At 42.9% G+C, this 13,125-nt stretch overlaps 1 protein-coding gene across 3 annotated transcripts in view; it reads right to left on the reverse strand.

The window, feature by feature from the left end:
* Positions 1-13,125, reverse strand: part of GRIA3 (glutamate ionotropic receptor AMPA type subunit 3) — a 150,306-nt gene that overhangs the window by 32,670 nt on the left and 104,511 nt on the right. For all 3 annotated transcript variants that reach the window (XR_015259661.1, XM_086756145.1, XM_086756144.1), the window contains exons 11-12: positions 10,940-11,316; positions 3,231-3,429 (exon numbers count right to left, since the gene is read on the reverse strand). Coding sequence is in view for 2 of the 3 variants with exons in the window: in XM_086756145.1 (XP_086612271.1) it covers positions 3,231-3,429; positions 10,940-11,316 (576 nt within the window). In the remaining variant the exon portion in view is untranslated. The remainder of the gene's footprint in view (positions 1-3,230; positions 3,430-10,939; positions 11,317-13,125) is intronic.

Here is a 13,125-nt window from a genome sequence, read left to right on the forward strand (position 1 = left end):
TTAAATAAGAATTGCTAATTGGTTGTAAAGGTCATGCCTTTTGAACACATGCATATTGGAGGTGTGACACCTATTAGACTGTGGCTTGGGCTTCAATGCTCAATCTGGGTTAAATGGTGTTATATTGATTTCATGAGCTGCTCAGATATGCTAAGGCTTTAATAGAATGTTATTAGAAGATCTTATTTCTAACAGATGCACCCTTAAAAGTAGTACCTTAGTGATTTGAAATCGCTAATACAGGCCTTCACCAGTTTTCAAGAAAGAGAAAGAGGATTCTGGAGTCCTTAATCTGAGACTGTATGTTAATAAATATCTAAGGAAAGGATCTTTCTTTTCCTTTTCAATATGAATGAATGCCCTCTGAAAGCCAAAAGGGAATTGATGTAATCTATTGATTGCCATTTAAATGCCTTTATAAGCTAATTAGTGCAAAATGTAAAATATTTCTGAGCAGAAACAAGCAACAACCGTGAAAATACAGGAAGGCTGATGTAGTTCTTAGAGACACTGGGGGAACAAATGCCCTGACGCAGAGAGTCACCAACAAGTGAGGAGCGTGAACAGTGCCTGCTGTGAAACTGTTATAAAAAACAGGCTTTCTTGTTGTGACTGAGAGCAATGTCACGCCGACAGCAGTCCTTAAAACAGCAGTGGTCTATCTAGCTTTAATCTACATAGCTGGGATAGTGTCTATCTGGGAGACATTGTGGTGTTTAGAGAAACAGCCAATGCTATGAAATAGGTCACTGGCTGGAGTCCACCCAGGTCTGAAGCGGCGGCCAGTCATTGCCATCTGTTCCTCTGAAACGAGGTGCTGGTGTCGGTCCCATTCCTAGCAGATAGGTATCACTGTAAAAGAAACCTTCAGAAGTGATCCTAGCTGGAAACTGGGCTGGCAGAAAGGAGCCGTGGACTGAAGGTTCTAAATGAGCTCTTCTAGCACACGCAGACAAGACGGTGGGTATCTGAAGCTCATTTATGTGTGGTCCCTCTATGATGCGTTAGGAGGCAGTTTTCCCTTGCTGTTGTCAGTTTGGCATCTTTCACTGCCCAACAGCAGCCATTAAGACCAATACCTGACTAATATCTTTGAGAAACATTTTAGCTTTACAGCTCCAGGAAGAGATCTACCCATACAAGCTTCTCTACGGGAGCTTGGAGAAGCTCTGTCCTGCATCGCCTGTGTGAAGTCGTGGCCCAGCTACAACCAGTTGCTTGAACTGGTTAAATACTGTCGGGGAACAAGTGGAGGAGGATATTCATCTCAGAGAGGGAAAAAGCATCACACTGCACCCAGGAGAACTCCTGGCTTTTTCTGACTCAGACCGCCGTCCTTCCCACTGATGCTCCAGCAGTAGCGAGGAAAGCACTTACAGGGAGAAGAGCATCCCAAACCACAGAGCAGGCAGAGTCTGCACAGCAGGCTCCCAGAAACTCCGAGAGTTTCAGCCGTCACTACCATCTTATTAAGTAGCTAATAACAACTGCACAATGAAGTATTTATGTGAACATATGCTTTCAATCTAAAGCAAAGCTTTTGCCCTTCTCAAATCAACTGAAGAAGACTCTAATTACAACAGTTTCATGGCTGCATCACTCTATTCAAATTAATTACTCTGCAAAAGTTAGTACAACTGAAATTACATTGTATGCCTTGAGAATGCTTAGGAGAGAGAAGCACCACTTAGGGCCCGTTCTCCCTCCCACGTGGCCCACCCGGATCCCCCAGAGCAGGCGTTACGCCCCGTTCCACCGCTCCCGGGGCTCTGCTCCCCTCCTTCCCCATCCACCCACTCTCCCTGCCCGATGGAGCTGGCAGCTCCTGACAGATCACCCTCATTGACAGCCCCGCTTCCTCCAGCGCCAGGAGAGAGTCACAGCTCATCTCAAGACTATTAACAGCACAACAAAGTATTCATCCTTTTACCAGACTTTGTATCCTTTCACATGAAACATTCATTCCTTTGATCTCTGGTGAGAAGGGATTTCCTTGTTATGTCACACTATTAAGGAAATGAAGAAACACCCCCATACAATCCCTTCTTCTGTATTAACAGTAATGAGATATTCCAAAGAAGATTTTTTTTTTTTCCCTAGGAACAGTATAGTGACTGTAAACAGCACCAATATTTCTAATCGAGTTGTGCTACAGCTTCTGACAGGTCCACTCAACTCGTTTTTGCTTAACATCTGATTTATACATACATGTACGCATACGTGTGGTCTTGTAGTTAAATTTTAAGCAAATTCAAGGAGCCATCAGTATCTAATCAGCCTACAGCAGCAAGTTTTTTCCACCTCCCTCCTCCCTCACCCTTGCACCTGGCCAGTACACGTGCCAGGCAATAATTAGTCCTGCAGCACTGACCGCTTTTCTATAAAAAATGAATGTTGGTTTGAATGGCATCTGATTGGCACTGCTGAGAGGGAAGCAAGAGCTCCCTGAAAGGGCTGAGCGTTTCAGTTCGCCCTTGGAAAGGCCAGAAAGAAGAGCTTTTCAGGTTACAACATTTTTAGACACATGAAAGTGGGCTGAGGCCACATTTAGAGGTTTTAATGACCCTCACCAAACTCTCTGCAGTTCAGCTTGTGGCTTAGCAAGTCGAGAAACAACAAATGATCTTGAATAAAAGTGCATACTCGCCCCTCCCCACCCTCAAATATTGCAAACTCAGCATTTCCCTAACTGAGGCGAACACGCGTTGGGGTACAAACCTTTCACCCTGGCCACAGCCAGAGACTGGTGAGCAACGAAGCCACGGAACAAGTGCAGCAATCAGTGCACCCTACAGAAACGGCAAGGCGTGCCTCCCATCCCCCTTCCCATTCTGGCAAGGAAGCACCGATGTCGGATGGCAGTAACGGCTGCCAGCTGGGCAAACACAGCAAGTAGGTCAAGAGCATCACTCCTCCAGGAGTTTTCTTTGCAAAATATTGTGCTAACGCCTGCATTATTGCTCATCGACCGAGGCTCTGAAACCGGTGTTAAAAAACCCCTTTCCGTGACAGCAGAGGTTTTCCATGTTGAAATGTTTCAGGTCGAGCAAAACCATTCATTTTTGATAAAATGCCTTTTGATATCAAACTCTGCACTCAGGCCTGTCCTGATTGCACAGAGCAGCTTTCACCTGAACAGCTATTACGGTTCGGTAGAAACAAATGACTGAAAACCGTGAATTAGGTACTAACAGGTTAGAAAAACTCTAATAGAGATTTAACAGACTTACTCTAAAGAATTCTTTGGTTGAGCCTGAATCCAAAGTGCCGTAGGCTATCTCGGTTTGTTTCGCCAGGTCCTCTGCGCTCTCTATGGGAGAAACCATCCTTTCCACCGTGAGGAAGGCAGCGAGATTAGCAGTGTAGGAAGAGATAATGATGAGAGTGAAGAACCACCAGACTCCTCCGACAATTCGCCCTGAGAGAGATCTATGGAAAAACACACATCATCAAATTGCTTTGAAGATATTCCTTGAATTTTTTTTCCGTAGAAAAGAAATTCACATGCAAACAATTCTTTTGTCCAGATTCTCCAGGTACGTGTGAACGTGACTATCAGCCAGCTCCTGAAGCCTTCCTCAGGAGAGCAAACTCGGCATGCCCCTGGTCTTACCTAAACTCTCTCTCCAATCTTTCTGTGAAAACAAGCGCAGTTAATGAAGAAATAATTTATCTGAGCCAACCCCACTGGAGGCTTGGGAAGGAACAAGCTCTCCTGACTTCTGCAGACCCTTTGCTGGAGAAGTCTTTCCCCAGAAGACTTTCGTCCTCTCTGCTTGCCCAGCCTTCCCTGAGGCTGGATTTGCCTGCTGCGATAGCCAGCATGGCATCTCTTTGAGGGCTGCCCAGCTTGGAGAACACGAATGTACCTTTTACCACATCGACTCTCAAAGTGTAAGATGTATTAAACTACAAAAAGGAATTTGAGTAAACATGCAAAGGAATAAACCAAAAATGACCCTGTATCCTTCTCTCCTCACAACCTAGCAGGAATTACAGACCGAATCTGCACACTGAAGTGAGGAGAAAGGCTGGTTTGGTTTATGTTTTACGTTAACTAAAATTTGCATGTTGCACTGTTCCAAGTATTCCTGCTTTATAACCACCCTAGCAACAGAGAAGGAAGCAGAAAAAAAATTCATTGTGTTCTGTTTCTGTTGTGTTTTGTGGTTTTTAAAAGGCCTAAAAAAAAGCCCATTTGCAAACATGTAATTACAAAATGCCCAGTGGCCAGGTCTAGGTCCTGTCAGTAAGAGCTCTTGATGCTTGAAAGCAATTCAACATCAGGCTCAAAATATTTGCTCAGGGCTGAAGGATGCCAGTGCCACGCTGCTCAGCTGGGTGGGGAATTTCACCGCCACGTGCGGTGCTCATTCCACAGAGCATGTTGGCCAGGAATCGTTTCAGGAGCCAAGAAAAAGTTATTTCATATGTTCTCCCTTAACTCTACTAATACCATAACTACTAATAACTAATAACTCTGCTAACAGTGGATGAAGAATCAATCCCAGATGCATCAAATCTGCAGAACTTGGATGCTGTAGTCCTCAGTTTGTGCAAAGGGAAGAAATAGAAAGTAGGAAAACTCTTACCTGCTTATTCGTTTCCTTCAAGCCCCTCAGTGCCATCCCCAGACAGTGGGTACAAGTTGTCCTACCAACAGATGGAGACAGGAAAAAAGCAAAAGTCTCGTGGCGTGCCCCCACCCCACCCACACAGGGAGGTTGGCTGGTGAACTGCCTAGTCTTGGCCAGAGCCTGAGAATGCCTGAGCCATTAAAAAAATCCCATTAAACTATTAAGAAAAAAGAAAGAAAGAAAGAAAAATATCCATCCAACATTAAAGAAGACGCTAAAGAAAAAAATTCGCCAACAATAAAAACAGAGAGAGCAATCTGGAATAGTTTAGAGGAACGTGGAGAAACAAACTAAAAGGTGAAGCACTGCTGTTCTCCACTCTCCTCTGCACAAGAAACCGAAGCAGCAGATCCCACTGAGAGGGCAGATGCAGGCTGATTTCTATGGATTACAGCACGCACCACCTGCCAGCGCAGTGAGCACCCCAGGGACTGCGCATCAGGTCCATACCGATGTCCAAGGCAGTTCAGGTGGTTACCAAGCTTAGGGAAGCTTGAGGATCACCTTTTTGTCCATCAGGAAGCAATGACTTTTGAGGTGTGAACTCTGAGAGACATCGCCATCGCTCTGCCCTGCGTGCGGTTCCTCAGGGCAGGCACATATCTGCCGCATCACCGACAAGTGAAGGAGGCTTCCCTGCCTTTCTTGAGGGCCTCTCAAGAGGACAGAAGGCTTCCAAGTTTCCACCTGGGCTGCGCTGACTAACAGAAGGCTACCGAGTAGCTGCAAAGGTAAGTTGCAGAAATATAAATCCAGAATAACATAATAAGTCAAGCCATCTCTCTACCTCGCTCCAGTATCAAGTCAGTATCTTGGGATTTTACAGACAGCTGAAGTCCTTTCTGATCAGCTCCCTAGTTAGGGTCTTGGCTTTAGCTGCTTTGTAAAACTTGACACCCTACACACCGAATCAGCTTCTTCAGACATAATTTTAGCCAACTACAAAGCAGTGCCTGCTGAACTTGTCCCGTAAGGCTCCCTTCGGCACCAGTGCAAAGAGAGGAGACTGACAACCTCAGAAAGAGATCTGGCTCACTTGCTGTAGAGTTGGACAAGTCTGAAGGTGCATATCTGGCTCATGACTTTCGAGGGAACCAAGAAGCCTAACTAGAACACAGCCTATTGCTTTTAGATGGCTCAGTCAGGTGAAATTCATCTCCCTGTTGTTCTTTCCTTCAGTACATACTTCTCAACTTCCGAGAAGACTTGGAGTTGAATTACTCCTCCCTCCAGCGAGGTGGATGGTTTCAGAGGCAGGCTGAGCAGAAGCCTGGCCAGCAGGTACAACAGATGAAACGCATACTTGCATGCAGCAAGACGAGCTTTATCTGGGCTTTCCAGGTTCCCGTGGCCCTCTTGCTTTACAGTAAGTCTTGAAACAAGAAGATAAAAAAAGGACTTGCCAGAGTCTTTAGATAAATTCAACGGAACCATTTGGAACAAAATAATATGTGTTCATTCTCCCTATAGTTTCCCATAGGAAATGTCTTACTTGCATTGGTGGCTGCCCCTTCTGTTCACAGGACAGATGAGTTGCTGGGACAGAAGACAAGCATTTTCCAACCAGAGCAACCTCAAGGTCACACCGCTGTAACAATAAAAACTCTGTGTCGAGCTGCATGCTCATACAGCGTATTACACACAGAGAAAGGTAAAAATATCTGTCCCAGAGACCTCGCAACCTGCATGAACCAAGTCAGACAGATACAGGACAAAAACGGAGAAGAGCTGAGAGGCAGGGGAAGCTGGGCACGGCTGGATCCCTTGATGAAGAAGGCACTGCCCCGAGGGTCCTACATGCAAGAGAGGGGTCTTGCTAGATGAGGGCCAGAGCTGTTCTCCAAAAGGCTGAGGTCACTTGAAAGAAAACTGGAGGTCACTACAGAGTTGTTTCTCCCAGAGTCTTCCAATGAGCACGAAAGGGAAGATTAAACAGCTTCATAAAGCAGTCTGGGCTGAGACAGCTGTAACTGGGGGTAGCACAGAACGGGGCAAAAGAAAAACAAACCAAACCACAAAGCTGACACAGAAGGAAAGACAGACAGAAGGAGTCGAAGAACAAGAACAGGGACGAGCATGGCCTGGCAGCCTCCTTGTCCAAAGGACCCCAGTTCCCCCCAGTCCATCTGCTGATATGAAGACTCCTTATACCCACTGCAGGGGCTGGTGTAGAGGGATGCGGGAGAAAAAGGGTTAATACATGAACACCAGGCTGGCAGTAAGAAAATACTTGTATGGTTCATACTGTGAACCACAGAAATGTCTGTCCGTTACTCAGATAATAATTATAGAAAAATAAATCACAGCTTTTAATACCAGCACCACTTTTTCTGATTAAGACATACCTGTCCAAATGTGCAGTGTCATAATTTAAAAACAAAGAACTAATGCTTTATCCCAACAAATACTTTTCCAAATTACCTCAATACTTTGCACATTATTTTAAAGTAAATGAGTCTTAAGAAATCAGAGGAGTAACAAAGACCTGGAATAACAGAATTATAAATCAATTATCAAAACAACATCAGATGGCGTTTTCAAAAGCAAGTAAACAGGAAGAGTGCGTACCTTGAGAGGAAATTTAAAAGGAAGCATGGAGTCAAATGAGAGCAAATTAGTAATGAGAGAAAACAAAACACATATTCAAATTCACATTCAGTTTCCAGGAGAATAACACATTCAAACAAAACCTCATTTATTTACCAGGATAGCTTGAATTTTGTTTCTACTCATAGCCACAAAACATATTTGATTTCCTATAGGACACAGAAATAATAAGCTTCTCGCACTACTCAATTTTTAATTGGGCTCTTCTGATCGATGCAAGACGGCTGTTATATTGACAAACAACTCTGAACAACTTTGGTGCAAACTCTCCCTGTCTGGACCCCCTTCACGCGCTGAGCACGCATTACCTGCTACAGCCAAGCCGCGAGCCGAGGCCCTTGCTCACGCGCCCAGCCATCCCTCTACCTCTCCCGCCAGCCTCAGCACACGCGACAGAACACAATAAATAACAGCATCTAAAGCGCTGACTTGAGATGCTTCCATCACAGGAACTGGCAGTGGGAGTTTCAGAAATACCTAGGCACTGCGCTCTCGTTTCTGGTTTGAAAGTCCCACAGAGTCATTCCCATGGCCTTTAATAGGAGTCTCTTGAGTCTTCCACTGTGAAAACAGGGATCTAGAAATACGCCCTCTTAAATGGCCAACCTCAGGAGATAATCTTTAATGAACCCCCTGTCTTTTTCCATCAGCAATTAATTAATCTAGCCTCTTTGTTCCACATGAATAAAGAGCAAAATGAAAATACATGCTCTCTTGGAGATTTCAAAGATACTTTGGCTCAGAACAGTGTTACAAATTTGACCGTGTTTTCTCCTGATTCCATTTGCCGTACACATCTTACATTAAAGCAAGTTTAATAATCTACTTTTGATCCATCAAAAAGTGAATTTTCAATGCTTTAGCTCACTGTGTAGAAAATGCAGCAGCCTTTGACAGCAGAACAAAACTGCTGGAACAAATGTTGATGCCATCAAGGGATGCAGGAACCCCCATCCTTTGGCTGCTATCTGATTCCATTTAGACGACTCCTATTAAATAGAGAGGAGAGTATAGGGATATATCCTCTGAAATATCCACAGCGCATACTCACCGAGGACAGAGCTAACTAGTCATTAGATGTCACAGCTGTTCCACACAAAGGCAGCTGAAAGAGCCTTTATCACCAAGTACAAAAGCGATCTCTCCAGACTGCTTGTCGGCATCTCTCTACAAGTGCTGTACGCTCTCATATAAGAAATTTATTCAGACAAAACTCACAAAGGAAGAATGAAGCCCCTTTTAATGGCAATAAAATAGTATGAAACATTCATATAGTCAATGCGCTGTGAATGGCGTAACCTTACAAAGATACAGATTAAGACTGGAATACTTGGGAACAGTCCCTTCTATGGAAAAAAACCCTGACATTTAAGCAACTTAAATCAACATATCGGTCAAAGGAATAGTGTTTCTGGAATCTAAACCAAGGTATTAAATTACTCTTTTTTTTTCAGTAGCAAGGCATGTAGCTGCCTGGAATCTGTTATCACGAAAGATAACAGAATGACTGGAGAACATCTTTAAACGAGGGCCATGTATTAATACTGAGCTAATGGCTTCTGATGGGCAGATAAAAATAAATAGGTTTACTGCTGTCTCTTTTTTTGGGTAGGTATTTCCAAGGCACTTATCATGGTAGTATTGAAAAAAATAGAATGTGTTCCACTCGTTATATAAGGTAAATGGCTGAACATGTCAAAGAGTCACATGAGAGCTTAACAAAAATCCTATGCACTTCTATTTAACTGTCAATAACCAGACCCAACGGAAACAGCGCAATGCCTGCAGCTTTCCATGTGATGTCCCAGTGCTTATTTCCCGGTCCTTTATATTGGGCACACACATGGTCAACAGCAATTTAAATGTTATCACTACTCATCACCTTTAACAGCAAGCAGAGAGGCAAAGTTTCAGTACAGAATTCAGGCACAAAACAGAAACAGGAGGAGAAGGCTAACAGCTACGACTACAGCGGGGCAGCACATCCCCAGCACTGGTAACTGCAAAAACTATCGCACGGTCACAGCCAGGCAAAAACGTGCTCGTGTTTTACGCAGGATATATATGTATCTGTCAATAAATAGGAAATCTAATTGCTGCTATCAAGACTTTTAAATGCTTGACTCGCACCAAATACCAACAGCCAGCGTCTCTGAAAGCCCTGGGTTTCGCTGTGATCATTAGGAGATTTGAATGGGCAATGACTGTGAACCTAAAGGATCGTTATGATGTTGTAACAGGTAAAATCACGATCCTATCCTTTCCGATAACCTCCTTCTGTGACGAAGCACTGAAGATCCCTGCCACTATTATGAATCAGGAAAACCTGGCAACTTTTCAGTGATTCAGGAACTGAAAAAAAGGACACAAATACAGAGACTGACAAGGTGCATTTCAAATATAAGTGCTTAGTTAGAAAAGATCTGTCTCTCCTGCTTTAATTAGCAACCTTGTTAAAGGGAAAAAGTGCATCCGGTTTGTACTAAGCAGGTATTTTTAATCATTAAAATAGCTGCAAACTGGTTATTAAAATATTGTCATACAAAATATATCTAGTGCTTCATCACTAAGAAACTAGTTAATTTTACTACTTATCACAGGTACATCACCAAAGTGTTTCACCAGTGTAAACAGGTTGCCCAGAGAGGTGGTGGATGCCCCATCCCTGGAAACATTCCAGGCCAGGTTGGACGGGGCTCTGAGCAACCTGATCTAGTCAGGGATGTCCCTGCTCCTTGCAGGGGGGTTGGACTGGATGACCTTTGAAGGTCCCTTCCAACTCTATCCATTCTATGATTCTATGAAATGTAGAAACATTAGATATTATATCCAGAAAACATTTGTGGTATGCACTGTTCAAACAGAGAGAACTTCACTACTCTCAGGTGGTTTTCAAAATGCTTCTTTAAAAAAGAAATATAATTCTACAAGAGTTAATACCAGTGCTGTCTGTTAAATTGCAACTACTATCAAACATGTTCTACTACAGCTTTATTAAAAAAGACCGTCTTCACAAATAAGAAAAATCTTCATGGAAACTAGCAATGCTTATATAGACCACAGTGACGATGAACAGAGGGACAGCGGATCAGACGGGGCTGAAATAACGATTCACACACAGGGCAGCAGGCAACGACTGTTAGAGGGGCACATACAGAGACCTGAACATATGAAAGACAGCGGTAAGCAAATTAGTAATAGATGAAAGGATGGGTCAAGAAGAAAACTAGAGAAATTAGGCACAAAAGAAAGTAAGGACTAGCAGAAGGCATGACAGGAGTGGAGGTGTTTTAAAGTGCTGTTGCATGTGACTTTTCAAAATAAAGAACTGTTATTTTGCAAAGCAGAATATGATATATGCACCAAGGAGATGACCGTAAAATGAGATATGCAGCAAAAACACGGTAGCCCTCCAAGCATTGCTGAAAACAGAAAACCCCATGCATTTTACAGCCTCAACATGGTGTATATAAGTTTGGCAGAAATGCATAAACAGCAATATAAGGCAATGCCACTCACTCTGGAGATGAATGTTAGCAAGCATGGTGGCTTGATGATGAGGCTTAGCATTGAATGGAATGTCAAAATAAAAAAATTGGAATTTAAAAGAAATCTGAAAAAGTAACATATATGCACCATGGCATCAGAAAATGACCATAAAATGCAAAAAGGTGATGGAGTGATATGGAACAAACCTTGGAGAAATATCGCATCCTTGCTGCATAAAGGCACCCAGGGAAAACCAAAGGCTGTTAAATATTCCGAACTCATTTGGAGGGTCAGGAGGATTCTGAGGGTCACGTGGTTCTTCAGTGCTGTCTTCCAAGTGCCATTCGTAAGGGCTGAATCTGCTGACTAGGAAAAGAACTACGCTGACGCCAATGTAAGCAAAGACTATACACATCCAAATTTCATAAGCCAAAGGATCCAGGAAAGAGAATACGCCTGGTTTAGATTTCTGAGGCTTCTTGATCATGATGGATATGCCCAGGCTCATAAAGGGTTTGGAAAAGTCTATGACTTCTTCTCGCACCAATGTTATGGTGAGGGGGGCAACAGCTATATCTGCTCTCTGAAAAGGGAAAACAAACACAAGTTAGCTACAAAACAGTTGAAAGATAATCACAATCTAGAGTCTCAGGCTAATGAAACATGATAAATTACAAGAGTGAACAGGAAACATTTTATTTGCAGCCATTTTGCAGTCATTGAAGTTAAGGACTACATGATATTGATAGAAAATTATTAACAAGACAAATTACAATCAAATCTGTGCAAGGGCCTCATGACAGAGGTAGATATGTACCAATATGTATTTATGCTTCTATTACGTTAAAATGGATGAATAAACACCACATGAACTGGAAAGTAAGATGGCAACTAAAACGATGTCATTTTCTAGTAATGGTCTGTATCCATCCACCTGTCTTGAAGACTTTGGGCAAATTACATGTTTGTTACATTTTAATTTTCTTTTTTCCATTCTTTCAGCAAATTCTATCGCCTTACTGATTAGTCCAGGATTTTTAAAAGGAACCTAAGAGAAGTAATCAGTCACTGAAACCCCACTGCAATAAGGGATAGGAGATGGTAAAGTAGTGAGGTATAGGAACCAGACAGCCCGCCCTTTCCGTGCTCACTGATAACACAGATCTGTGAGTTTCTGAGAAGTAAACAGCCTGGGTTATCTGGGAAGAATGCAAAGCAGTATTTTTCAGTATAATGTATGCCATTCTGTTTTACAGAACTTGGCTCTACAGATCTGTAACACAGGCCACGCTCCGGGGCTGTGTCATCTGGAAGCACAACTCCATCTCATTGCACCCATCATTCACCAGCACGCTGGCAGCCCCTGAACCAGTACCCTTCCCTGGGCACCCCTTCCCCAGTCTTTGCTGGATTCCATCGGAGGGTAAGAATGTGAAGCAAAAAAAATTACTCAGTTACCCAATTAAAAATAACATTCCAGAATGGATTTTCAACACAGTGAATTGTATCTGTATTTCTATGCCAGAAAGGTTGAAGCCGTACTGTTTAGCTAATCTAGCCTTGATTCAGCCAAGTACTCAAGCAGGTGTCAGCATTTGGAGGGGACCAGAATGTTAAAAGAAAAAGCCCTTTTCATTTAAAAAATACTGTTATGAGAGTCTACATACCTACATACACTTTTTTTTGTAATCTTCTATTTTGAACACTAACTATTCATGTTATTGATACTTTTAAAGATGGTAATTAAGAATTGGTACTTAAGAATTTCAGAAAGAAAAAATGATTCTTAGGGAAAGTTTAACTTACCAGTACCTAAACCACTGTGCAACTTTTAAACCAGGTTTTTGTTTCCCACTAGTAAGTATGGATCTCTTTCTGGTGGAAAAATAAAATCTGACTAAGGAGAAATCTGAATAAAAGTTAACAGGAGATGTTAATAAGAAGTAATTAAAATCTGTGCCATAAAATAATTGAATATGCCTTTCTGTAAATCTGTTGGCGATGTATGACTTTTGTTAATATTGGATTTGTTCCTACTCTTAGAGAGTGGTTTATGAGGTTTTTTTTTAAGTTTAAGAAGCAGAAATGGTGAAGGTTTCTCATAAGGTTAATCTCAGTATCACAGGCTCCGTGCCAGCTGTGCCTCAGCGGCGCTGTGCAGCCGTGCCCGAGGAATTTTTCTCCGTGTTTTAAGACTGGGGCTAACGGCAAACTTGCGGGACTGAGGACTGGCCCTCCACAGCCCTTCCCACAGCAAGCCTCCCTCCGCAATGTACCCGTCTGCACACACAACCTCTAGATTCGCTCCAGTCACTCAGGAGCATCTCTCAACAGTCTGTACTGGCATATGCAACTACAAGGTTCACGTACAAGTTCACTGCTTGGAATAATC

Source organism: Chlamydotis macqueenii, chromosome 11 (genome assembly GCF_036417535.1).
Source record: "Chlamydotis macqueenii isolate bChlMac1 chromosome 11, bChlMac1.mat, whole genome shotgun sequence".
Classification (NCBI taxonomy): domain Eukaryota; kingdom Metazoa; phylum Chordata; class Aves; order Otidiformes; family Otididae; genus Chlamydotis; species Chlamydotis macqueenii.